Source organism: Salmo salar, chromosome ssa13 (genome assembly GCF_905237065.1).
Source record: "Salmo salar chromosome ssa13, Ssal_v3.1, whole genome shotgun sequence".
In the NCBI taxonomy this organism is placed as follows: Eukaryota; Metazoa; Chordata; class Actinopteri; order Salmoniformes; family Salmonidae; genus Salmo; species Salmo salar.
This window is the reverse complement of record NC_059454.1, coordinates 75,460,490-75,488,231: the sequence shown is the minus strand read 5'-3', so window position 1 is coordinate 75,488,231 and position 27,742 is coordinate 75,460,490. Positions and strand designations below refer to the sequence as shown.

At 45.4% G+C, this 27,742-nt stretch overlaps 1 protein-coding gene across 1 annotated transcript; it reads left to right on the top strand.

The window, feature by feature from the left end:
• On the top strand, positions 1-27,338 carry LOC106568070 (proline-rich protein 7). The gene is made up of 5 exons (XM_045692775.1): positions 1-526; positions 7,486-8,634; positions 15,045-15,094; positions 15,512-15,836; positions 26,186-27,338. Exons 2-5 carry the CDS (start codon positions 8,322-8,324, stop codon positions 26,644-26,646), a joined length of 1,149 nt encoding a protein of 382 aa, XP_045548731.1. The 5' UTR covers positions 1-526; positions 7,486-8,321; the 3' UTR covers positions 26,647-27,338.
• Positions 27,339-27,742: the final 404 nt, after the last annotated feature.

Sequence of the window (27,742 nt, the reverse complement as noted above, 5' to 3'; positions counted from 1 at the left end):
GCGCTTTCCCCTCAGCCACAATGCAACAACAATTACGCACTTGTGTCCTGCGTCCTTGGAAAACCCCTATCCGCATTGATTGTGTGGGTCACGATGATTACGATGGAGAGAAATGAGAAGAGATTGACTGACTATACGACAAATAGATAGGAAGGGAGGAGCCAGGTTGCCAAGGTGAATGTAGACTACAGTCTACTCTACGGTCTAGTCTACGGTATAATTCAGACCTCATTACTAAACACGACACCGCGCTCATGATTGCCGCACATCGTTCATTAAAGGCGATACTTAGAAACCAGAGGAAATTAGCGTGGAAAGGAGGCGTAGCATCACTCAAATTGCGGTCAAGGGAACATAAAATACTTTATGAAATCTGTATTTACTTTATTGATAAATACACCCGAAACACCTTGGTTTACCTATTTCCTTGCTGTCATAAACTGTGCGCTCAGCTGACATTTCAATGGAACGGAGCGAGTCGTGTTTCTGATCCATCAGGAAGCTAGGACACGTCCTGGCAACAAAGGTAAACAACGAATTGTATTTACATTTTTATGGTCAGATTTTATGGAAATGGCGCGCTGTCTCCCTACCTGACATTCATCAGGTGCACATGCGAAAGAAAGAAGACAATTAGGTTTTTATGTCACAAGTGTTGCATCATTTTAATTGTCCATCTCGTATGCGTTTTGGTGAAGCTTGGCACTGGCATTATCATTCCAAGATAGATTATACAAAACATTTAAAGTGTGAGTGTACATGTTATTTGTTGATTCAGTTTACCAAAGTTTGTTACCTGGCTGCTCTAACATTTAATGTCAAATCCAATCCGGATTACTTGTGGAGTTAATTTAATCAAATGGAATCGACACATTTGGATTGAATAACTTGTTGAGTGAACAACAATGTGCTTCAACTGATATTTGTATTAGTTGTGCTAATAAAGCTACACACGTGGTTTTGACAAATTCCTAAGAGAGGACAAATATTTTCTAGTCAGAAAAACAAAACTGTTCGTTTTTTCAAGTTACCAAAGTTTGTTACCAGGCTGCCTTAATTTTAAATTGTGTCAACTTCCTATACAGTAGAAGCAACTGCTTTGAAAATTACACATTTCAGAAATGACTAAGTCTTTGAAATGATATAATATAGATTTCAGTAGGGAACATGATGCTTCAATCTGTATCTTACTCATGTGAGCTTTTTTTTGACAGTTTCTAAACTGGCAGTTCACTCAGTAATGTTCAGTTCTGTGTTTCACCAGATACAATGCTATACGCTAACGCTTATAGGGATGGACATTCAACAAGCATGGCACTTACACAAATAACTGATGATTGGCTGAGAAATTGATTATAAAAAGATTGTGGGAGATGTTTTGTTAGACTTCAGTGCGGCTTTTGATATTGTCAATCATAGTCTGTTGATGGAAAAATGTATGTGGTATGGCTTTACACCCCCTGCTATATTGTGGATAAAGAGTTATCTGTCTAACACAACAGAGGTGTTTTTTAATGGAAGCCTCTCCAGCATAATCCCGGTAGAATCAGGAATTCCCCAGGGCAGCTGTCTAGGCCCCTTACTTTTTTACATTTTTACTAATGACATGCCACTGGCCTTGAGTAAAGCCAGTGTGTCTATGTATACGGATGACTCAAATCAAATTATATTTGTCACATGCGCCGAATACAACAGGTGTAGACCTTACAGTGAAATGCTTACTTACAAGCCCTAACCAACAATGTAGTTTAAGAAAAAAAAATATGAATAAGAAATAAAAGTAACAAATAAACAAAGAGCAGCAGTAAAATAACAATAGTGAGGCTATACACATTGGGTACCGTTACAGAGTCAATGTGCAGGGGCACCGGTTAGTCGAGGTAATTGAGGTAATATGTACATGTAGGTAGAGTTATTAAAGTGACTATGCATAGATAATAACAGAGAGTAGCAGCAATGTAAAGGGGGGGGGACGGTGCAATGCAAATAGTCTGGGTAGCCATTTGATTAGATGTTTGACTAGATGCAAAGCGTCAATACAAGACTAAGATCGAATCATACTACACTGGCTCCGATGCTCATCGGATGTGGCAGGGCTTGCAAACTACTACAGACTACAAAGGGAAGCACAGCCGAGAGATGCCCAGTGACACGAGCCTACCAGACGAGCTAAATTACTTCTATGCTCACTTCGAGGCAAGTAACACTGAAACATGCATGAGAGCATCAGCTGTTCCAGAAGACTGTGTGATCACCCTCTCCGCAGCCAATGTGAGTAAGACCTTTAAACAGGCCAACATTCACAAACCAGCAGGGCCAGACAGATTACCAGGACGTGTATTCCGAGCATGCGCTGACCAACTGGCAAGTGTCTTCACTGACATTTTCAACCTCTCCCTGTCTGAGTCTGTAATACCAACATGTTTCAAGCAGACCACCATAGTCCCTGTGCCCAAGAACACTAAGGTAACTTGCCTAAATGACTACCGACCTGTAGCACTCACGTCTGTAGCCATGAAGTGCTTTGAAAGCTCACATCAACACCATTATCCCAGAAACCCTAGATCCACTCCAATTTGCATACCGCCCCAACAGATCCACAGATGATGCAATCTCTATTGCACTCCACACTGCCCTTTCCCACCTGGACAAAAATAACACCTATGTGAGAATGCTGTTCATTGACTACAGCTCAGCGTTCAACACCATAGTGCCCTCAAAGCTCATCACTAAGCTAAGGACCCTGGGACTAAACACCTCCCTTTTTTATAATTTTTTAAAAATGTCACCTTTATTTAACCAGGTAGGCTAGTTGAGAACAAGTTCTCATTTACAACTGCGACCTGGCCAAGATAAAGCAAAGCAGTGTGACACAGACAACAACATAGAGTTACACATGGAGTAAACAATAAACAAGCCAATAGCACAATAAACAAGTCAATGACACAGTAGAAAAAAAAGAAAGTCTATATACAGTGTGTGCAAAAGGCATGAGGAGATAGGCAATAAATATGCCATAGGAGCGAATAATTACAATTTAGCAGATTAACACTGGAGTGATAAATGAGCATATGATGTACAAGTAGAAATACTGGTGTGCAAAAGAGCAGGAAAGTAAATAAAATAAAAACAGTATGGGGATGAGGTAGGTAGATTGGGTGGGCAATTTACAGATGGACTATGTACAGCTGCAGCGATCGGTAAGCAGCTCAGGTAGCTGATTTTAAAGTTGGTGAGGGAAATAAAAGTCTCCAACTTCAGCGATTTTTGCAATTCGTTCCAGTCACTGGCAGCAGAGAACTGGAAGGAAAGGCAGCCAAATGAGGTGTTGGCTTTGGGGATGATCAGTGAGATATACCTGCTGGAACGTGTGCTACGGGTGGGTGTTGTTATCGTATCCCTCTGCAACTGGATCCTGAACTTCCTGACGGGCCGCACCCCAGGTGGTGAGGGTAGGTAACAACGCTGATCCTCAACACAGGGGCCCCTCAGGGGTGCGTGCTCAGTCCCCTCCTGTACTCTCTGTTCACTCATGACTGCATGCCAGGCACGACTCCAACACCATCATTAAATTTGCCGATGACACAACAGTGGTAGGCCTGATCACCGACAATGACGAGACAGCCTATAGGGAGGAGGTCAGAGACCTGGCCGTGTGGTGCCAGGACAACAACTTCTCCCTCAACGTTATCAAGACAAAAGGAGATGATTGTGGACTACAGGAAAAAGAGGACTGAGCACACCCCCATTCTCATCGTTGGGGCTGCAGTGGAGCAGGTTGAGAGCGTCAAGTTCCTTGGTGTCCACATCACCAACAAACTAACATGGTCCAAGCACACCAAGACAGTTGTAAAGACTGAAAACCTATTCAAAACCTATTCCCCCTCAGGAGACTGAAAACATTTGGCATGGGTCCTCAGATCCTCAAAAAGTTCTACAGCTGCACCATCGAGAGCATCCTGACTGGTACCATCACTGCCTGGAATGGCAACATCTCGGCCTCCGACCGCTGCTAATGAGGATCCTTAATAAATACAAATACTGTCCAGTTGTGTGGTCAGGAGCCACAAAGAGGGACTTAGGAAAATTACAATTGCCCCATAACAGGGCAGCATGGCTGGCCAACAAATGTTCACGGAGAGCTAACATGAATAATATGCATGCCAATCTATCCTGGCTCAAAGTAGAGGAGAGATTGATTTCATCACTACTTGTATTTGTAAGAAGTATTTACATCTTGAATGCACAGAGCTGTCTGTTTAAACAAAACAAAATTCAGTCAACACTACTGTTATGTAGCTTCAGTTGGTTTGACTTCTTGGTTGAATTTCTAAGTAAGCACATAGTTCTTAGCTGATTCAACTTGATTTCATAAGTTAACGTAAGACAATTTCATACATTGTAGTCATCTTATTATACATTTTTTTGTATTATTTTTTTTACCCCCTTTTCTCACCAATTTTTATGATATCCAATTGGTAGTTACATACAGTCTTGTCCCATCGCTGCAACTCCCTTACGAACTCGGGAGAAGTGAAGGTTGAGAGGCGTGTGTCCTCCGAAACACGACCCCGCCAAGCCGCACTGCTTCTTGACACAATGCTCGCTTAACCCGAAAGCCAGTCGCACCAATGTGTCGGAGGAAACACTATACACCTGGCGACCATGTCAGCGTGCCAAACCCTCCCCTAACCCGGACATGCGCCGCCTCATGGGTCTCCCAGTCAAGGGCCAGCTGCGACACAGCCTGGAATCGAACCAGGATCTGTAGTGACACAGCTAGCACTGCAATGCAGTGCCTTAGACCGCTCCACCACTCGGGAGGCCCCACGTTGTAGTTATCTTAACTTGATATTTTTAGTCAACACAACTGCAGGTAACGTAGTTGTTAAGAGCGTTAGGCCAGCAACCAAAAGGTCGCTGGTTCGAATCCCTGGTGGGAAAATCTGCCGTTCTGCCCTTGAGCAAGGCAGTTAACCTGCAACTGCTCCCCGGGCGCCGATGATGTGGACGTCGATTAAGGCAGCCCCCCGCACCTCTCTTATTCAGAGGGGTTGGGTTAAATGCGGAAGTTGTACAACTGCATTCAGGCAGACTCACTAAACACAAATGCATCGTTTGTAAATGACATCTTAGTGTTGAAGTGTACCCCTGGCTGTCCATACATTTTAAAAACAAGAAATGGTGCATCTGCTTTGCTTAATATAAGTTATTTGAAATTATTTACACTTTTACTTTGATACTTAAGTATATTTTAGCAATTACATTTACTTTTGATACTTACGTTTATTTAGAATCAAATACTTTTAGACTTTTACTCAAGTAGTATTTTACTAGGTGACTTTCACTTTTACTTGAGTAACTTTCTATTAAGGTATCTATACTTTTACCCAAGTATGACAATTGGGTACTTTTTCTACCACTGGTTGAAAGCAAATTAATGTAACATTTTTTGTCAACTCAACAAATTATGGGGGCGAGACCCAGATGCAGACACAGGAGGTAGATGGTTAGAGTCCAAGATGTTTATTGACAATCCAAAAAGGGTAGGCAAGAGAATGGTCGTGGACAGGCAAAAGGTCCAAACCAGTTCAGAGTTCCATAGGTACCGAATGGCAAGCAGGCTCGAGGTCAGGGCAGGCAGAGTGGTCAGGCAGGTGGGAATGGAGTCCAGAAAACAGGCAAAGGTCAAAACCGGGAGGACTAGTAGAAGAGAATAGAAAAGCAGGAGCACGGGGAAAAACACACTGGTTGACTTGAACATACAAGATGAACTGGCACAGAGAGACAGGAAACACAGGGATAAATACACTGGGGAAAACAAGCAACACCTGGAGGGGGTGGAGACAATCACAAGGACAGGTGAAACAGATCAGGGTGTGACACAAATTTAGCAATTTTAGTTGACTTGGCTAATAAAACAAGTAATTTTGACTGAATTTCAAAAAATTTTTTACAGTGTACAGACAAATACTCCAGCAAGGCGAGTATCAGTCAATAGGAAAGCTGTTTATGTTGGCATCAGGTGCATGCAGGGTGGTTTCTCCAAGCATGGACATCTGCATATTATTACCTCTCCAAATTAATGAACTTCTAAATATTTACCTTTTTTGTGGGATGTTTGATATTGAATATAATGCATTTGCATGTACTGTATATCAAGATGTAATAGGTATTAAGACATAACAGTATTAGGCTACTACAGTGTAATAATCAGAGAATAGTCAAACCAACAAATGGCAGAATCGTAATAAGGGTTTCAGTGAACAGCTATGTTGGGTTATTACATGAGAATAGGTGTCAATGCTTTACAGTGCGTGACTCAAATGGGTAATATAGGTGTCTATCAGCCATTAACGCTTGTGTAGATTGCACCGGGGCAGGGCCCGCACGCTGAGATTGGACTAGTCATACTGTATATTAAGTGAAATGTGATGACAGCTTGTGTCAGTCACCCTCCAATAAACTACCTGAGGAGAAGGAGGTAAGAGGAGAGATTAAGGAGAGGAATCTAGGAAGCTTGGGGTAGAGTGGTGTAACCTTACCAATCCACAGCTTCTTACTCCAGCCCTATCCATGATCATGATGAGTCACAGTCAGGAGGTGTGCCAGGTAGTAACATCAGAGAAAGGGAAAAGACACTTCCATTGTTTCCATAGGTTTGGAGATGTTATGAGGGAATCACTCTTTCTCCTTCCTGACCACCATTCTATAAGTCATCCATCCATTTCTCAAATGACATGCATTATGCCACCTCTGGGTGTTAAAGTATGATAATTATCAGAGATATACAAGATAAAAGAGCAAGGCCAATGACCTGTAAAGGAAGGAATTTATCCACCTCTAAGAAAGTCATGACAATAAGAGTCTAGTGTTATTAATTTGTGGGTCTATGGAGGCCAAGGCCTGATTACAAATGCTCTAATGTGATGATGTGATAGTGAGGAGAGCGGTACGACTAGAACGTTTACTAGAGGTATCAACAACTCAGTCTATAAGATTCAGTATATAGGGCCTGGAGTTTTTCCTGACCATGTAACCTGACCAGTTAGAACTCTGGGCCCTAGTTAGGAGCTACTAAGATCCAGAGTATTTCCATATTTTTTCCTGGTTGGGAAAAAACATCATGGCCTAGTTATAACTATGATTTCTGGTCAGGTCCAGTGATTCCATTGAGTACTGTCCCAGCTAGTGCACCCTGAGTGTGGGTGTGGCATGTGGGGACAGAGAATGACCTGCTATGTTGAGGTCAGCAGTATTGGGGCCCACACAAAGGGCCCTGTTTTCCCCATGAGATCCATGTAGGGTTCTGCTCCTTCCTCTCTGATGTGTGAAACTGATACTCACCCCCTGAGGTCACCATCATAATGATGCTTGAACATTTGAGATCACTTACCAGACAGGCCCATTTTTGGGGCGTATTTCATAATTGATAATGATTGTCCCCTCTGCCCTCTCTCCTCCCTCTCTCCCTTTGTTGAGCAGCGTGACGTTGTGAGTCCTCTGGAGTTCTGAGGTGCCAGAACCCATCGGAACCCATAGTCTGGGGATCAGGGTGCCAGAGGGGGGACGCGGAACCAAGTAGAACCCCACGGAACCGCTCAGAACTCCGCAAGAGTGTACGGAACCCCTGGGCCTTGCCCTGTGTCCTGGAGGAGGCAGCTGTGGGACGGACCAGGGGCGTCACGTGGCACTGCTCTGCCTGACTCCCACCCAGACCTCACCCCTCAGAGGGCCCTCTCAGTCTGCCTGCTGGGGAGAAGAGCAGGCCTTCAATCTCAGTGGGAAGGAGGAGCAGTGCTCTGTGTTTATTTGTGTTTTCATTAAGCTGTGTTTTTTCAGGATACGTGGACAGTGGATGGGATTTAGACAATGAGTTTTGCAGTGAGAATGTAGATCACCTTGTTTTACCTATAAAGAACCATAGGACATCTGATCTGCAGTGACTAGCAGGCTGGAAATCAACTGATCACACCTGGCCTTTGGACTACAGAAGCGCCTCTGAGACAGTATTGTTGGTGTGGGTGTTGTTGTGTGGGTATGAAGACACTGGACAGCCGGTCATTTTAACAGGGATCATGTACACTGTCATCAGGGCTGATCTGAGACATCAGCTGTCACACTGATATAAGATGACTACATAAACAGAATACTACACATTCAACCAAACTCCTCTGGAGACGGGAGCCCTGTCTTTAACTTAAATGTTTTCCCATCTCCTCAGTGACAGTCGGTGCTATTTGATTTAACGTATCTCCAGTCCAGTTGGCTCCTCATTTCACGCACCTCGGTAGTGCCAAGTCAACTAGTTTCTCATCACCATGGTGATGTCCCAGGGCACGTACACCTTCCTGGCCTGCTTTGCTGGGTTCTGGCTGGTGTGGGCTCTCATCGTCATGCTGTGCTGCTTCTGTAGCTTCATCCAGCGGCATCTGAAGAAGAGGAGGGAGGAGACGCTGAGGGAGCAGTGTCTGAGGGCCTTGGAGATGGAGCCATTGGAGTGCCTGGGCCCAGGGGTGTTGGGAAGGGAACCCCCCACCAGAGAGCCCCTCCATTTCTGCCCCCCGCTGACCCTCTCCCCTCCGCTGCACATTCTTCACTCCCTCCCACAGGGCAGCTGGGCCTCCCCTCAAGGTAATGTACCGACAGAGTACTTTTCTTTACGGCTTTGAATATTCTACCACACTGATGCACGCACGCACGCACTATGACTAAGATTAGACTGCAGTACTTTGAATCATACACACTTCAACCAAGCTAAATTACTTCTATGCTCGCTTCGAGGCAAGCAACACTGAAACATGCATGAGAGCATCAGCTGTTCCAGGCGACTGTTTAATCACACTCTCCGTAGCCGGTGTGAGTAAGACCTTTAAACAGGTCAGCATTCACAAGGCCGCAGGGCCAGATGGATTGCCAGGACGTGCACTCCGAGCATGCACTGACCAACTGGCAAGTGTCTTCACTGCCATTTTCAACCTGTCCCAGACTGAGTCTGTAATACCAACATGTTTCAAGCAGACCACCATAGTCCCTGTGCCCAAGAACAGTAAGGTAACTTGCCTAAATGACTACCGACCCGTAGCACTCACGCCTGTAGCAATGAAGTGCTTCGAAAGGCTGGTCATAGCTCACATCAACACCATTATCCCAGAAACCCAAGACCCACTCCAATTTGCATACCGCCCCAACATATCCACAGATGATGCAATCTCTATTGCACTCCACACTTCCCTTTCCCACTTGGACAAAAAGAACACCTATGTGAGAATGCTATTCATTGACTACAGCTCAGTGTTCAACACCATAGTGCCCTCAAAGCTCATCACTAAGCTAAAGACTCTGGGACTAAAGACATCCCTACCAGACGAGCTAAATTACTTCTATGCTCACTTCGAGGCAAGTAACACTGAAACATGCATGAGAGCATCAGCTGTTCCAGAAGACTGTGTGATCACCCTCTCCGCAGCCAATGTGAGTAAGACCTTTAAACAGGCCAACATTCACAAACCAGCAGGGCCAGACAGATTACCAGGACGTGTATTCCGAGCATGCGCTGACCAACTGGCAAGTGTCTTCACTGACATTTTCAACCTCTCCCTGTCTGAGTCTGTAATACCAACATGTTTCAAGCAGACCACCATAGTCCCTGTGCCCAAGAACACTAAGGTAACTTGCCTAAATGACTACCGACCTGTAGCACTCACGTCTGTAGCCATGAAGTGCTTTGAAAGCTCACATCAACACCATTATCCCAGAAACCCTAGATCCACTCCAATTTGCATACCGCCCCAACAGATCCACAGATGATGCAATCTCTATTGCACTCCACACTGCCCTTTCCCACCTGGACAAAAATAACACCTATGTGAGAATGCTGTTCATTGACTACAGCTCAGCGTTCAACACCATAGTGCCCTCAAAGCTCATCACTAAGCTAAGGACCCTGGGACTAAACACCTCCCTTTTTTATAATTTTTTAAAAATGTCACCTTTATTTAACCAGGTAGGCTAGTTGAGAACAAGTTCTCATTTACAACTGCGACCTGGCCAAGATAAAGCAAAGCAGTGTGACACAGACAACAACATAGAGTTACACATGGAGTAAACAATAAACAAGCCAATAGCACAATAAACAAGTCAATGACACAGTAGAAAAAAAAGAAAGTCTATATACAGTGTGTGCAAAAGGCATGAGGAGATAGGCAATAAATATGCCATAGGAGCGAATAATTACAATTTAGCAGATTAACACTGGAGTGATAAATGAGCATATGATGTACAAGTAGAAATACTGGTGTGCAAAAGAGCAGGAAAGTAAATAAAATAAAAACAGTATGGGGATGAGGTAGGTAGATTGGGTGGGCAATTTACAGATGGACTATGTACAGCTGCAGCGATCGGTAAGCAGCTCAGGTAGCTGATTTTAAAGTTGGTGAGGGAAATAAAAGTCTCCAACTTCAGCGATTTTTGCAATTCGTTCCAGTCACTGGCAGCAGAGAACTGGAAGGAAAGGCAGCCAAATGAGGTGTTGGCTTTGGGGATGATCAGTGAGATATACCTGCTGGAACGTGTGCTACGGGTGGGTGTTGTTATCGTATCCCTCTGCAACTGGATCCTGAACTTCCTGACGGGCCGCACCCCAGGTGGTGAGGGTAGGTAACAACGCTGATCCTCAACACAGGGGCCCCTCAGGGGTGCGTGCTCAGTCCCCTCCTGTACTCTCTGTTCACTCATGACTGCATGCCAGGCACGACTCCAACACCATCATTAAATTTGCCGATGACACAACAGTGGTAGGCCTGATCACCGACAATGACGAGACAGCCTATAGGGAGGAGGTCAGAGACCTGGCCGTGTGGTGCCAGGACAACAACTTCTCCCTCAACGTTATCAAGACAAAAGGAGATGATTGTGGACTACAGGAAAAAGAGGACTGAGCACACCCCCATTCTCATCGTTGGGGCTGCAGTGGAGCAGGTTGAGAGCGTCAAGTTCCTTGGTGTCCACATCACCAACAAACTAACATGGTCCAAGCACACCAAGACAGTTGTAAAGACTGAAAACCTATTCAAAACCTATTCCCCCTCAGGAGACTGAAAACATTTGGCATGGGTCCTCAGATCCTCAAAAAGTTCTACAGCTGCACCATCGAGAGCATCCTGACTGGTACCATCACTGCCTGGAATGGCAACATCTCGGCCTCCGACCGCTGCTAATGAGGATCCTTAATAAATACAAATACTGTCCAGTTGTGTGGTCAGGAGCCACAAAGAGGGACTTAGGAAAATTACAATTGCCCCATAACAGGGCAGCATGGCTGGCCAACAAATGTTCACGGAGAGCTAACATGAATAATATGCATGCCAATCTATCCTGGCTCAAAGTAGAGGAGAGATTGATTTCATCACTACTTGTATTTGTAAGAAGTATTTACATCTTGAATGCACAGAGCTGTCTGTTTAAACAAAACAAAATTCAGTCAACACTACTGTTATGTAGCTTCAGTTGGTTTGACTTCTTGGTTGAATTTCTAAGTAAGCACATAGTTCTTAGCTGATTCAACTTGATTTCATAAGTTAACGTAAGACAATTTCATACATTGTAGTCATCTTATTATACATTTTTTGTATTATTTTTTTACCCCTTTTCTCACCAATTTTTATGATATCCAATTGGTAGTTACATACAGTCTTGTCCCATCGCTGCAACTCCCGTACGAACTCGGGAGAAGTGAAGGTTGAGAGGCGTGTGTCCTCCGAAACACGACCCCGCCAAGCCGCACTGCTTCTTGACACAATGCTCGCTTAACCCGAAAGCCAGTCGCACCAATGTGTCGGAGGAAACACTATACACCTGGCGACCATGTCAGCGTGCCAAACCCTCCCCTAACCCGGACATGCGCCGCCTCATGGGTCTCCCAGTCAAGGGCCAGCTGCGACACAGCCTGGAATCGAACCAGGATCTGTAGTGACACAGCTAGCACTGCAATGCAGTGCCTTAGACCGCTCCACCACTCGGGAGGCCCCACGTTGTAGTTATCTTAACTTGATATTTTTAGTCAACACAACTGCAGGTAACGTAGTTGTTAAGAGCGTTAGGCCAGCAACCAAAAGGTCGCTGGTTCGAATCCCTGGTGGGAAAATCTGCCGTTCTGCCCTTGAGCAAGGCAGTTAACCTGCAACTGCTCCCCGGGCGCCGATGATGTGGACGTCGATTAAGGCAGCCCCCCGCACCTCTCTTATTCAGAGGGGTTGGGTTAAATGCGGAAGTTGTACAACTGCATTCAGGCAGACTCACTAAACACAAATGCATCGTTTGTAAATGACATCTTAGTGTTGAAGTGTACCCCTGGCTGTCCATACATTTTAAAAACAAGAAATGGTGCATCTGCTTTGCTTAATATAAGTTATTTGAAATTATTTACACTTTTACTTTGATACTTAAGTATATTTTAGCAATTACATTTACTTTTGATACTTACGTTTATTTAGAATCAAATACTTTTAGACTTTTACTCAAGTAGTATTTTACTAGGTGACTTTCACTTTTACTTGAGTAACTTTCTATTAAGGTATCTATACTTTTACCCAAGTATGACAATTGGGTACTTTTTCTACCACTGGTTGAAAGCAAATTAATGTAACATTTTTTGTCAACTCAACAAATTATGGGGGCGAGACCCAGATGCAGACACAGGAGGTAGATGGTTAGAGTCCAAGATGTTTATTGACAATCCAAAAAGGGTAGGCAAGAGAATGGTCGTGGACAGGCAAAAGGTCCAAACCAGTTCAGAGTTCCATAGGTACCGAATGGCAAGCAGGCTCGAGGTCAGGGCAGGCAGAGTGGTCAGGCAGGTGGGAATGGAGTCCAGAAAACAGGCAAAGGTCAAAACCGGGAGGACTAGTAGAAGAGAATAGAAAAGCAGGAGCACGGGGAAAAACACACTGGTTGACTTGAACATACAAGATGAACTGGCACAGAGAGACAGGAAACACAGGGATAAATACACTGGGGAAAACAAGCAACACCTGGAGGGGGTGGAGACAATCACAAGGACAGGTGAAACAGATCAGGGTGTGACACAAATTTAGCAATTTTAGTTGACTTGGCTAATAAAACAAGTAATTTTGACTGAATTTCAAAAAATTTTTTACAGTGTACAGACAAATACTCCAGCAAGGCGAGTATCAGTCAATAGGAAAGCTGTTTATGTTGGCATCAGGTGCATGCAGGGTGGTTTCTCCAAGCATGGACATCTGCATATTATTACCTCTCCAAATTAATGAACTTCTAAATATTTACCTTTTTTGTGGGATGTTTGATATTGAATATAATGCATTTGCATGTACTGTATATCAAGATGTAATAGGTATTAAGACATAACAGTATTAGGCTACTACAGTGTAATAATCAGAGAATAGTCAAACCAACAAATGGCAGAATCGTAATAAGGGTTTCAGTGAACAGCTATGTTGGGTTATTACATGAGAATAGGTGTCAATGCTTTACAGTGCGTGACTCAAATGGGTAATATAGGTGTCTATCAGCCATTAACGCTTGTGTAGATTGCACCGGGGCAGGGCCCGCACGCTGAGATTGGACTAGTCATACTGTATATTAAGTGAAATGTGATGACAGCTTGTGTCAGTCACCCTCCAATAAACTACCTGAGGAGAAGGAGGTAAGAGGAGAGATTAAGGAGAGGAATCTAGGAAGCTTGGGGTAGAGTGGTGTAACCTTACCAATCCACAGCTTCTTACTCCAGCCCTATCCATGATCATGATGAGTCACAGTCAGGAGGTGTGCCAGGTAGTAACATCAGAGAAAGGGAAAAGACACTTCCATTGTTTCCATAGGTTTGGAGATGTTATGAGGGGAATCACTCTTTCTCCTTCCTGACCACCATTCTATAAGTCATCCATCCATTTCTCAAATGACATGCATTATGCCACCTCTGGGTGTTAAAGTATGATAATTATCAGAGATATACAAGATAAAAGAGCAAGGCCAATGACCTGTAAAGGAAGGAATTTATCCACCTCTAAGAAAGTCATGACAATAAGAGTCTAGTGTTATTAATTTGTGGGTCTATGGAGGCCAAGGCCTGATTACAAATGCTCTAATGTGATGATGTGATAGTGAGGAGAGCGGTACGACTAGAACGTTTACTAGAGGTATCAACAACTCAGTCTATAAGATTCAGTATATAGGGCCTGGAGTTTTTCCTGACCATGTAACCTGACCAGTTAGAACTCTGGGCCCTAGTTAGGAGCTACTAAGATCCAGAGTATTTCCATATTTTTTTCCTGGTTGGGAAAAAACATCATGGCCTAGTTATAACTATGATTTCTGGTCAGGTCCAGTGATTCCATTGAGTACTGTCCCAGCTAGTGCACCCTGAGTGTGGGTGTGGCATGTGGGGACAGAGAATGACCTGCTATGTTGAGGTCAGCAGTATTGGGGCCCACACAAAGGGCCCTGTTTTCCCCATGAGATCCATGTAGGGTTCTGCTCCTTCCTCTCTGATGTGTGAAACTGATACTCACCCCCTGAGGTCACCATCATAATGATGCTTGAACATTTGAGATCACTTACCAGACAGGCCCATTTTTGGGGCGTATTTCATAATTGATAATGATTGTCCCCTCTGCCCTCTCTCCTCCCTCTCTCCCTTTGTTGAGCAGCGTGACGTTGTGAGTCCTCTGGAGTTCTGAGGTGCCAGAACCCATCGGAACCCATAGTCTGGGGATCAGGGTGCCAGAGGGGGGACGCGGAACCAAGTAGAACCCCACGGAACCGCTCAGAACTCCGCAAGAGTGTACGGAACCCCTGGGCCTTGCCCTGTGTCCTGGAGGAGGCAGCTGTGGGACGGACCAGGGGCGTCACGTGGCACTGCTCTGCCTGACTCCCACCCAGACCTCACCCCTCAGAGGGCCCTCTCAGTCTGCCTGCTGGGGAGAAGAGCAGGCCTTCAATCTCAGTGGGAAGGAGGAGCAGTGCTCTGTGTTTATTTGTGTTTTCATTAAGCTGTGTTTTTTCAGGATACGTGGACAGTGGATGGGATTTAGACAATGAGTTTTGCAGTGAGAATGTAGATCACCTTGTTTTACCTATAAAGAACCATAGGACATCTGATCTGCAGTGACTAGCAGGCTGGAAATCAACTGATCACACCTGGCCTTTGGACTACAGAAGCGCCTCTGAGACAGTATTGTTGGTGTGGGTGTTGTTGTGTGGGTATGAAGACACTGGACAGCCGGTCATTTTAACAGGGATCATGTACACTGTCATCAGGGCTGATCTGAGACATCAGCTGTCACACTGATATAAGATGACTACATAAACAGAATACTACACATTCAACCAAACTCCTCTGGAGACGGGAGCCCTGTCTTTAACTTAAATGTTTTCCCATCTCCTCAGTGACAGTCGGTGCTATTTGATTTAACGTATCTCCAGTCCAGTTGGCTCCTCATTTCACGCACCTCGGTAGTGCCAAGTCAACTAGTTTCTCATCACCATGGTGATGTCCCAGGGCACGTACACCTTCCTGGCCTGCTTTGCTGGGTTCTGGCTGGTGTGGGCTCTCATCGTCATGCTGTGCTGCTTCTGTAGCTTCATCCAGCGGCATCTGAAGAAGAGGAGGGAGGAGACGCTGAGGGAGCAGTGTCTGAGGGCCTTGGAGATGGAGCCATTGGAGTGCCTGGGCCCAGGGGTGTTGGGAAGGGAACCCCCCACCAGAGAGCCCCTCCATTTCTGCCCCCCGCTGACCCTCTCCCCTCCGCTGCACATTCTTCACTCCCTCCCACAGGGCAGCTGGGCCTCCCCTCAAGGTAATGTACCGACAGAGTACTTTTCTTTACGGCTTTGAATATTCTACCACACTGATGCACGCACGCACGCACTATGACTAAGATTAGACTGCAGTACTTTGAATCATACACACTTCAACCAAGCTAAATTACTTCTATGCTCGCTTCGAGGCAAGCAACACTGAAACATGCATGAGAGCATCAGCTGTTCCAGGCGACTGTTTAATCACACTCTCCGTAGCCGGTGTGAGTAAGACCTTTAAACAGGTCAGCATTCACAAGGCCGCAGGGCCAGATGGATTGCCAGGACGTGCACTCCGAGCATGCACTGACCAACTGGCAAGTGTCTTCACTGCCATTTTCAACCTGTCCCAGACTGAGTCTGTAATACCAACATGTTTCAAGCAGACCACCATAGTCCCTGTGCCCAAGAACAGTAAGGTAACTTGCCTAAATGACTACCGACCCGTAGCACTCACGCCTGTAGCAATGAAGTGCTTCGAAAGGCTGGTCATAGCTCACATCAACACCATTATCCCAGAAACCCAAGACCCACTCCAATTTGCATACCGCCCCAACATATCCACAGATGATGCAATCTCTATTGCACTCCACACTTCCCTTTCCCACTTGGACAAAAAGAACACCTATGTGAGAATGCTATTCATTGACTACAGCTCAGTGTTCAACACCATAGTGCCCTCAAAGCTCATCACTAAGCTAAAGACTCTGGGACTAAAGACATCCCTCTGCAACTGGATCCTGGACTTCCTGACGGGCCGCCCCCAGGCGGTAAGGGTAGGTAACAACACATCTGCCACGCTGATCCTCAACATGGAGTCCCCTCATGGGTGCGTGCTCAGTCCCCTCCTGTACTCCCTGTTCACCCATGACTGCATGGCCAGGCACGACTCCAACAGGATCATTAAGTTTGCCGACGACGCAACAGTGGTAGGCCTGATCACCGACAACGATGAGACAGCCTATAGGCAGGAGGTCAAAGACACGGCCGTGTGGTGCCAGGACAACAACCTCTCCCTCAACATGATCAAGACAAAGGAGATGATTGTGGACTACAGGAAAAGGAGGACCGAGCACACCCCCATTCTCATTAACAGGGCTGTAACAGAGCAGGTTGAGAGCTTCAAGTTCCTTGGTGTCCACATCACCAACAAACTGGTCCAAACACACCAAGACAGTGGTGAAGAGGGCACAATAAAGCTTATTCCCCCTCAGGAGACTGAAAAGATTTGGCATGGGTCCTCAGATCCTCAAAAGGTTCTACAGCTGCACCATCGAGAGCATCCTGACTGGTTGCATCACTGCCTGGTATGGCAACTGCTTGGCCTCCGACCGCAACGCACATACTGAGGGTAGTGCGTATGGCCCAGTACATCACTGGGGCCAAGCTTCCTGCCATCTAGGACCTCTATACTAGGCGGTGTCAGAGGAAGGCCCTAAAAATGGTCCAGCCACCCTAGTCATAGACTGTTATCTCTAATACCGCATTGCAAGCGGCACCGGAGTGCCAAGTCTAGGTCCAAGAAGTGTCTTAACAGCTTCTACCCCCAAGCCATAAGACTCCTGAACTGCTAATCAAATGGCTACCCAGACTATTTGCATTGTCCCCCCCACCCCCACGCCCTCTTTTACACTGCTGCTACTCTCTGGTTATTATCTATGCATAGTCACTAACTCTACCTACATGTACATATTACCTCAATTACTTCGAACTAACCTGTGCCCCCGCACATCGAGTCTGTTCCGGTACACTGTGTATATAGCCTCGCTACTCTTATTTTACTGCAACTCTAACTATTTGTTATTTTTGTTTTTTTACTTATATATTTTTTTACCAAACACTTCTATTTCTTAAAACTGCATTGTTGGTTAGTAAGTAAGTAAGCATTTCACTATAAGGTCTACACCTGTTGTATTTGGCGCATGTGACAAATATATATTTTTTTGATTTAGCTCTTTGTTTCTGATATTTACCATGCAACCTCTTTACAGCTCCTTTTCCAGTTCAATATGAGAGCAATATAAACACACAAAGAGCATAACCCAGGAGAGAACTGCAGTTTTCTGTACATTACATGCTACAGGCATGACAGCAGTGACTATGAAGGTTTGCTGTAGGCTCTTGTTGTATCTGTAGCTGTGTTCCTTCGTGGGTGACATGGTGACAGTTAGCGCTGTAGCGTAGGCGGTGTGTGGGCAGAGCAGTGGCAGAGTTGGCAGCACAGCAGAGACTGCTAGCAGATCGACACTTAGTAGGCGCTAACGGCGTGACAGTCAGTGGCGTGAAAGGTAGGCTAGCAGCAGCCACTGAAATAGAGAGGGCTAGCAAGCACAACAGCCAGACAGAGGAACTCAGTACCAAGGTAGAAAGGACAGGCTGGTTAAGGGGTGCACCTCAGAGTGGTAGAAAAATGGGGATACTCTCCCCCAAATGTCATTATAGCTCCAGGACATAAAATGAGATTAGCAATCCTGTCCCCAATGAAGGTGGCTCCCCTCTGGATAGTCCCTGAGCCTTGCCCCCCCGCCATTCCACCACCCTCCATACTCCTCCACGGCCCTTCCAGCCCTCTGCACCTGTGGCCCTCTCTAGGTTTGGAGGTATTGCTGACACTGGAAACAAACAGCCGCCTGGCGCAGCACATGAAACACTCCTTTCATCTCCCAGTGTTCTGGGCCTCCATTATTACCGTATGGAAGTCATTGTTATTCATACATATAGTGGCTGGGGCTAATATTAGAGACCAGAGCAGGGCATTATCAATGTGTGGTGGAAAAAGAGATCATAAAAACTATAGTGTAATTCGTTGTGAATATGTGGACACATACAGGGCATGTACAGTCGTGGCCAAAAGTTTTGAGAATGACACAAATATTAATTTCCAAAGTTTGCTGCTTCAGTGTCTTTAGATATTTTTGTCAGATGTTACTATGGAATACTGAAGTATAATTACAAGCATTTCATAAGTGTCAAAGGCTTTTATTGACAATTACATGAAGTTGAAGCAAAGAGTCAATATTTGCATATTTGCATATTTTGACCCTTCTTTTTCAAGACCTCTGCAATCCGCCCTGGCATGCTGTCAATTAACTTCTGGGCCACATCCTGACTGATGGCAGCCCATTCTTGCATAATCAATGCTTGGAGTTTGTCAGAATTTGGGGGTTTTTGTTTGTCCACCCGCCTCTTGAGGATTGACCACAAGTTCTCACTGGGATTAAGGTCTGGGGAGTTTCCTGGCCATGGACCCAAAATATCAATGTTTTGTTCCCCGAGCCACTTAGTTATCACTTTTGCCTTATGGCAAGGTGCTCCATCATGCTGGAAAAGGCATTGTTCGTCACCAAACTGTTCCTGGATGGTTGGGAGAAGTTGCTCTCGAAGGATGTGTTGGTACCATTCTTTATTCATGGCTGTGTTCTTAGGCAAAATTGTGAGTTAGCCCACTCCCTTGGCTGAGAAGCAACCCCACACATGAATGGTCTCAGGATGCTTTACTGTTGGCATGTCACAGGACTGATGGTAGCGCTCACCTTGTCTTCTCCGGACAAGCTTTTTTCCGGATGCCCCAAACAATCGGAAAGGGGATTCATCAGAGAGAATGACTTTACCCCAGTCCTCAGCAGTCCAATCACTGTACCTTTTGCAGAATATCAGTCTGTCCCTGATGTTTTTCCTGGATAGAAGTGGCTTCTTTGCTGCCCTTCTTGACACCAGGCCATCCTACAAAAGTCTTCGCCTCGCTGTGCATGCAGATGCACTCACACCTGCCTGCTGCCATTACTGAGCACGCTCTGTACTGGTGGTGCCCCGATCCCGCAGTTGAATCAACATTAGGAGACGGTCCTGGTGCTTGCTGGACTTTCTTGGGCACCCTGAAGCCTTCTTCACAACAATTGAACCGCTCTCGAAGTTCATGATGATCTGATAAATGGTTGATTTAGATACAATCTTGCTGGCAGCAATATCCTTGCCTGTGAAGCCCTTTTTGTGCAAAGCAATGATGACGGCACGTGTTTCCTTGCAGGTAACCATGGTTGACAGAGGAAGAACAATGATTCCAAGCACCACCCTCCTTTTGAAGCTTCCAGTCTGTTATTCGAGCTCAATCAGCATGACAGAGTGATCTCCAGCCTTGTCCTCGTCAACACTCACACCTGTGTTAACGAGAGAATCACTGACATGATGTCAGCTGGTCCTTTTGTGGCAGGGCTGAAATGCAGTGGAAATGTTTTTTGGGGATTCAGTTCATTTGCATGGCAAAGTGGGACTTTGCAATTAATTGCAATTCATCTGATCACTCTTCATAACATTCTGGAGTATATGCAAATTGTCATCATACAAACTGAGGCAGCAGCCTTTGTGAAAATTAATATTTGTGTCATTCTCAAAACTTTTGGCCAGGAATGTACACTTAATTAGTATTTGGTAGCATTGCCTTTAAATTGTTTATCTTGGGTCAAACGTTTCAGGTAGCCTTACAAAAGCTTCCCACAATAAGTTGGGTGAATTTTGGCCCATTCCTCCTGACATAGCTGATGTAACTGAGTCAGGTTTGTAGGCCTCCTTGCTCGCACACGCTTTTTCAGTTCTGCCCACAAATTTTCTATTGGCTTGAGGTCAGGGCTTTGTGATGGCCACTCCAATACCTTGACTTTGTTGTCCTTAAGCCAGTTTGCCACAACTTTGGAAGTATGCTTGGGGTCATTGAAGATGCATATGCGACCAAGCTTTGACATCCTGACTGATGCCTTGAGATGTTGCTTCAATATATCCACATAACCTTCCTCCCTCATGATGCCATCCATTTTGTGAAGTGCACCAATCCCTTCTGCAGCAAAGCACCCCCACAACATGATGCTGCCACCCCCATGCTTCACCGTTGGGATGGTGTTCTTCAGCTTGCAAGCCTCCCCCTTTTTCCTCCAAACATAACGATGGTCATTATGCCAAACAGTTCTATTTTTGTTTCATCAGACCAGAGGACATTTCTACAAAAAGTACAATCTTTGCCCCCATGTGCAGTTGCAAACCATAGTCTGGCTTTTTTAGGGCTGTTTTGGAGCAGTGGCTTCTTCGTTGCTGAGCGGCCTTTCAGGTTATTTCGCTATATAGGACTCGTTTTACTGTGGATATAGATACTTTTGTACCTCTTTCCTCCAGCATCTTCACAAGGTCCTTTGCTGTTGTTCTGGGATTTATTTGCACTTTTCGCACCAAAGTACGTTCATCTCTAGGAGAGAGAACGCGTCTCCTTCCTGAGCGGTATGATGGCTGTGTGGTCCCATGGTGTTTATACTTGCGTACTGTTGTTTGTACAGATGAACGTGGTGGTACCTTCAGGCATTTGGAAATTGCTCCCAAGGATCAACCAGACTTGTGGAGGTCCACAATTCTTTTTCTGAGGTCTTGGCTGATTTCTTTTGATTTCCCCATGATGTCAAGCAAAGAGGCACGGAGTTTGAAGGTAGGCCTTGAAATACTTCCACAGGTACACCTCCAATTGACTCAAATGATGTCAATTAACCTATCAGAAGCATCTAAAGCCATGACATCATTTTCTGTAATTTTCCAAGCTGTTTAAAGGCAACTGTACATAGCTGTACATCAGTGCCACCGTGACAACACTTCAAATCAAACTTTATTTGTCACATGTGCCGAATACAAGAAGTTTAGACTTTACCTTGAAATGCTTACTTACAAGCCCTTAACCAACAGTGCAGGTCAAGAAGAAGAAAATATTTACCAAGTAGACTAAAATAAAAAGTAACACAATAAGAATAACAACTGTCACGTCGGCATAAATTATTCGGGAGACAGGCGCAGGAATGCGTAATAGGGTTTTGTATTGTACCCAAATTATGGCGTGCCTTGTAAAGCACGCAGGGACGAAGACCAAACAAACACTATACAAAAACACAGGGTTGAAACCCAAACAAAAGAGCGAGGACAACCTCAAATAAATAACACACGCGCACAATGATTAACACACGGGACGAGACCCATAATCATCTGCGAAATCCACAATGGCATAAAAGCCAAAACACACAGCACTGGTACTCACACGCACATTGTAACAATAATGGACAGCCCAATGGAAACCAAAGGGCACACTTATACACATACTAATCAGTGGGAATAGGGACAGGTGTGCGTAATGAAAGTTCCATAGGGATCCGTAACAATAACGAGGCTATATACAGGGGGCACCGGTACCGAGTCCGTGTGCGGGGGTACAGGCTAGTTGAGGTAATCTGTACATGTAGGTGGGGGTGAAGTGACTATGCATAGGTAACATACTAACAGTGAGTAGCAGAAGTGTACAAGGGGGGTGGGTCAATGGAAATAGTCCATAGGCGATTTTATGAATTGTTCAGCAATCTTATGGCTTGGGATTAGAAGCTGTTGAGGAGCCTTTTGGTCCTAGACTTGACGCTCCGTTACCGCTTGCCGTGCGGTAGCAGAGAAAACAGTCTATAACTTGGGTGACTGGAGTCTCTGATAATTGTATGGGCTTTCCTCTGACAAGGCCTATTATATAGGTCCTGGTTGGGAGGAAGCTTGCCTCCAGTGATGTACTGGGCCGTACGCACTACCATCTGTAGCACCTTACGGTCAGATGCCGAGCAGTTGCCATACCAGGCGGTGATGCAACCAGTCAGGGTTCTCTCAATGGTGCAGTTGTAGAACCTTTTGAGGATGTCAAATCTTTTCACTCTCCTGTGGGGGAAAAGGTTTTGTCATGCCCTCTTCACGACTGTCTTGGTATGTTTGGACCATGATAGTTCGTTGGTGATGTGGACACCAAGGAACTTGAAACTCTCGACCCGCTCCAGTACAGCCCCGTCGATGTTAATGGGGGCCTGTTCAGCCTGCCTTTTCCTGTAGTTCATGATCAGCTCCTTTGTCTTGCTCACATTGAGGGAGAGTTTGTTGTCCTGGCACCACACTGCCAGTCCTCTGACCTCCTCCCTATAGGCCATCTCATCGTTGTCGGTGATCAGGCTTACCACTGTTATGTCATCAGCAAACTTAATGATGGTGTTGGAGTCGTGTTTGGCCACCCAGTCGTGGGTGAACATGGAATACAGGAGGGGACTAAGTACACACCCCTGAGGGGCCCCAGTGTTAAGGATCAGTGTGGCATACGTGTTGTTGCCTACTCTTACCACCTGGGGGCAGCCCATCAGGAAGTCCAGGATCCAGTTGCAGAGGGAGGTGTTTAGTTCCAGAGTCCTTAGCTTAGTGATGAGCTTCGTGGACACTATGGTGTTGAACGCTGAGATGTAGTCAATGAACAGCATTCTCACATAGGTGTTCCTTTTGTCCAGGTGAGAAAGAGCAGTGTGGAGTGCGATTGAGATTGCGTCATCTGTGGATCTGTTGGGGCGGTATGCAAATTGGAGTGGGTCTAGGGTGTCCGGGAGGATGCTGTTGATGTGAGCCATGACCAGCCTTTCAAAGCACTTCATGGCTACCGACTTGAGTGCCACGGGGCTGTAATCATTTAGGCAGGTTACCTTCGCTTGGTGGTCTGCTTGAAACATGTTGGTATTACAGACTCGGTCAGGGAGAGGTTGAAAATGTCAGTGAAGACACTTGACAGTTGGTCCGCACATGCTTTGAGTACACGTCCTGGTAATCCGTCTGGGCCAGCGGCTTTGTGAATGTTGACCTGTTTAAAAGGTTTTGTTCACATCGGCTACCGAGAGTGTTGTCACACAGTCATCCAGAACAGCTGGTGCTCTCGTGCATGCTTCAGTGTTGCTTGCCTCGAAGCAGGCATAAAAGGCATTTATCTCGTCTGATTGGCTCGCGTCACTGGGCAGCTCCCGTCTGGGTTTCCCTTTGTAGTCTGTAATAGTTTTCAAGCCCTGCCACATCTGACGAGCTTCAGAGCCGGTGTAGTAGGATTCAATCTTAATCCTGTATTGATGCTTTTCTTGTTTGATGGTTCGTCTGAAGACATGAAGCGGGATTTCTTATAAGTGTCTGGATTAGTCTCCCGCTCCTTAAAAACGGCAGCTCTAGCCCTTAGCACGATGCGGCTGTTGCCTGTTATCCATGGCTTCTGGTTGGGATATGTACGTACAGTCACTGTGGGGACTACGTCATCGATGCACTTATTGATGAAGCCGATGACTGAGGTGGTGTATTCCTCAATGCCATTGGATGAATCCAACACATGCTGTGGAGGATTTCCATATCACACATTCCATATCCTTGACATCAATCAGTTGTCGTGTTTTTAGAGAGCAGCAACATTTCTTCCATTGGAAAACATTTTGTGCAAAGTGGTATGACTTCCTGGAATATATAGGGAGAATCTCAACTGCATTCTCCTCGCATCTTCTCTCCTTGCCTCTAAAACCCATTGGATGAGAAAGCCAAATGGTCCCTCCTCTCTGACCTTCTCCTCAAATCAAATCACATTTTATTTGTCACATACACATTTTTAGCAGATGTTATTGCGGGTGTAGCACATTGCTTCCTCCAATGGGTTTTGAGGAGGAGGCGAGGAGAGCGGACGAGTGGAGTAGCAATTGAGGTTCTCCCATTATATAGTATAGAAAGGCTGTGGGTAGTCTTTGAAAGAGATGCAGGCTGGAAAATTGAGTTTATGATTAGTAGTACCTCTCCCTTTATCAGCCTGGGTTTCCACACTGGAGGAAGTAGCACTATCAAAGCACTACAAATAAAGTACTCCAGAGGTGTGGTCAGAGGATGTGTCATTGTTATTAGCTTAGCTAGCTACATTTACAACCCTCTGGATTCATCACCGAGTTGTCAGAGTCCAAGGAGATATGACTGCACCCGTTTGCTCCACATCCTTATCTCTGACTTGTATTCTGTTGTTCAAACCACAAGTGTATTAGAGTTTCCAGGCGTGAATGACCTATGACGTCTCAACTGTACTAACCGCACACGACGTAATTCAAAAGGAAGTCGTCCCTATATGGTAAACCCTGGGGGCGTGAACACTTCATACAGCTGAATGTACTTTACCGCCCACTAATTATTTTACAGATTTCATGTTATTGCCTCGTGCTACCTGACTGTTTGTCACATCAAAGCATGCTTACAATGTTTTATGTATCAATTGCAGTGATACCTGTTTTCAAAGACAGAAAAAACAGAGTTAAAATAAATGTTCTACATTCTGGGATGATCAAAAGCCCAAAACAATAATATATTGATGATACTTTCATTACAATCAACATGACGAACACAAGGCTCTATCTATAAAAAGAAAGTTCTGAACCCTTATCGGTTTTAATGGTGTCAGCAATTTTTATCTTGTATTCTTTTGAACTTAATTAAAAACATGAATTGGGGTATTTAGAAAACTATATGGGTAGAGAACATTGAACAGAACAATAACTCCATTTGGACAAAAAATGCAGATAGAACCTTATAGTCCCAAGCTCTCAATGATTTGTTTCCCCTGAAAATAAATTAATTGTCTAATTCACAGTTAACACTAGTACAGGCTTGGCTCGGGTCGGCCCTACAGTGGGAATCAGACACAAGTCTATCTACCCGCTCGCCTCTACTCTCATTCCATCTTTTACAGGTCCCTCTCTTTGTGTCACACCTGTTCTGTTCCTGTGGGTTCTCTCTTTGTGAGCTTTGAAGGGAGTGAATCCAGATGATTGTGCTGAATACATCAGTAGATTTAACCTCCGACTTGTGGCTTGAATGTTTCTGTCAGAACTAAGCTCTCTTTACACTGTGTGTGTGAATGTGTGCACGTGTGTGAAGCCATTCAGTACTTCAAAATGCACAGAGTCCGAATTGAGTCATCAAAGAAGCCTTTATTGTAGGCTACTGTACTCATCAATGGACTGCTCACCGCTCAACCTGTGTTCCACATGATTCACAGTTTAAAGGCAGAGCTGTCAGTGTAGGAGTTGGACTTGGCAGTGGTATCAGTAACTTTAGATGTATAGTCAGCCATCTGAGATGACTGAGGCATCAGTGCAGGGGGGGCTTTCCAAACTAATACATTCTAAAAGCTTTAACAAGAGCAAGGTATTGTGTTTCATTTGAAAACAGCATAACAGTTTGTAAAAGCAGAATTGTACTGCTACATTAACATTATGTAATAGCCAGCAGGAGTCAGCTTAGCAATGATAATCACCCACACAACCCTTTCCACAGGATGCCTAAGGTCTACCTTTAGACCTAAACACTGACAATACCATGGCCTAATATGACTGTGTCCATGGTAAAGTAGCATTTGATAATAATGATGGATTTGGTTTATAGTAAGCTTTTCCAATGCTAACGCACTTTACATTGTTAAAGGGAAACTAACATAATGTACGTTTGTCTGTTTCCTCCCCAGAGACGGACATGTTTGGAAAGCCCCCCTGCTATGAGGAGGCTGTTCTGATGGAGGACCCCCCTCCTCCCTACTGTGAGGTGCTGGCTGACAGCCGGGGGGGCACCAACACCAAGCCCTCCTCCCGGACCTCCAGGCTGGAGCAGCAGGAGACTGAGACCTCCAAGACTCCTCCGGTCACAGTGTTCTCAGAGCGGGGCTACTCCTCCCTGATCCGCCTGCCCACTGCCCGACGCTGGGACTCCCTGGGGCACCTGCTGTCTACCATGGACCTCAACCACAACACCCTCCCCACGGAGCCCCTCTCCCTGCAGGCCCAGGCCACCACTACCATTCCCCGCGAGGGCCGGACTCACACCCAGCCAGAGCTGGGGCTCAGAAGTATCCAGGGGCTCAGGCGGCTAGAGCAGAGCTGCGGCCTGCCCACGTCCTTCCCTCTACTGGGTCGCAGCACGGCCGTGTAAGCCTGAATAATCCTCCTGGAGGTGGGGGTGAGGCTGAAGCTAAGGACGCTGGGTTGAGGTGGAGAGGCGTTGGGTTGGGTTTGAGGAGGGGCGTCTGGTTTGTAGAGTTGGACTGATGGAGGAGGTAGAGGAGGGAAAACTGCTTTCTTCTGTGCGGTGAGATGAGGACAACCTATCTGCCTTCCTCTCATCATCCCTTTTATCTTGCTTTGTCTCCCTCCATGTCTCGCTCTATTCTCTCTCTCTCTCTCTGGTTGTGTTGATCTCTCTATTCTCCATGGCATCGCAGCCTGATGCAGAGCAGCTATTACACCGAGTGTACAAAACATTCGGAACATCTTCCTAATATTGAGTTGCAACCCCTTTTGCCCTCATAACATCCTCAATTCATCAGGACATGGACTCTACAAGGTATAGAAAGCGTTCCAAAGGGATGCTGGCCCATGTTCACTCCAATGCTTCCCACCATTGTGTCAAGTTGGCTGGATGTCCTTTGGGTGGTGGAGCATTCTTGATACACACGGGAAAATGTTGAGCGTAAAAAATCCAGCAGTGTTGCAGTTCTTGACACACTTAAACCCATGCGCCTGGTACTTACTGTACTACCATACCCCGTTCAAAGGCACTTAAAAGTTTTGTCTTGCCCATTCACCCTCTGAATGGCACACATACACAATCCATGTCTCAATTGTCTCAAGGCTTAAAAATCCCAGTGGTGGAAAAAGTACCCAAATGTTATACTTGAGTATCAAAAGTAAATGTAATTGCAAACATATACTTAAGTATCAAAAGTAAAAGTATAAGTAGTTTCAAATGTCTTATATTAAGCAAACCAGACGGCATAATTTTCTTCATTTTTACATTTACAGATAGCCAGGGGCATGCTCCAACACTCAGACATCATTTACAAACTAAGCATGTGTTTAGTGAGTCCCCCAGATCAAAGGCAGTAGGGATGACCAGGGTTGTTCTCTTGATAAGTGTGTGAATTGGACCATTTTCCTGTACTTCTGAGCATTCAAAATGTAACGAGTACTTTTGGGTGTCAGGGAAAATGTATGGAGTAAAAAGTACATAATTTTCTTTCGTAAAAGTT

Bases quoted from the DNA above. Each gene is read 5' to 3' on its own strand.
- LOC106568070 (XM_045692775.1), top strand. From the start codon at position 8,322: ATGGTGATGTCCCAGGGCACGTACACCTTCCTGGCCTGCTTTGCTGGG. The intron at 8,635-15,044 runs GTAATGTACCGA...GTGTTTTTTCAG, and splicing joins CAGCTGGGCCTCCCCTCAAG to GATACGTGGACAGTGGATGG. The intron at 15,095-15,511 runs GTAGATCACCTT...CAAGTCAACTAG, and splicing joins ATGAGTTTTGCAGTGAGAAT to TTTCTCATCACCATGGTGAT.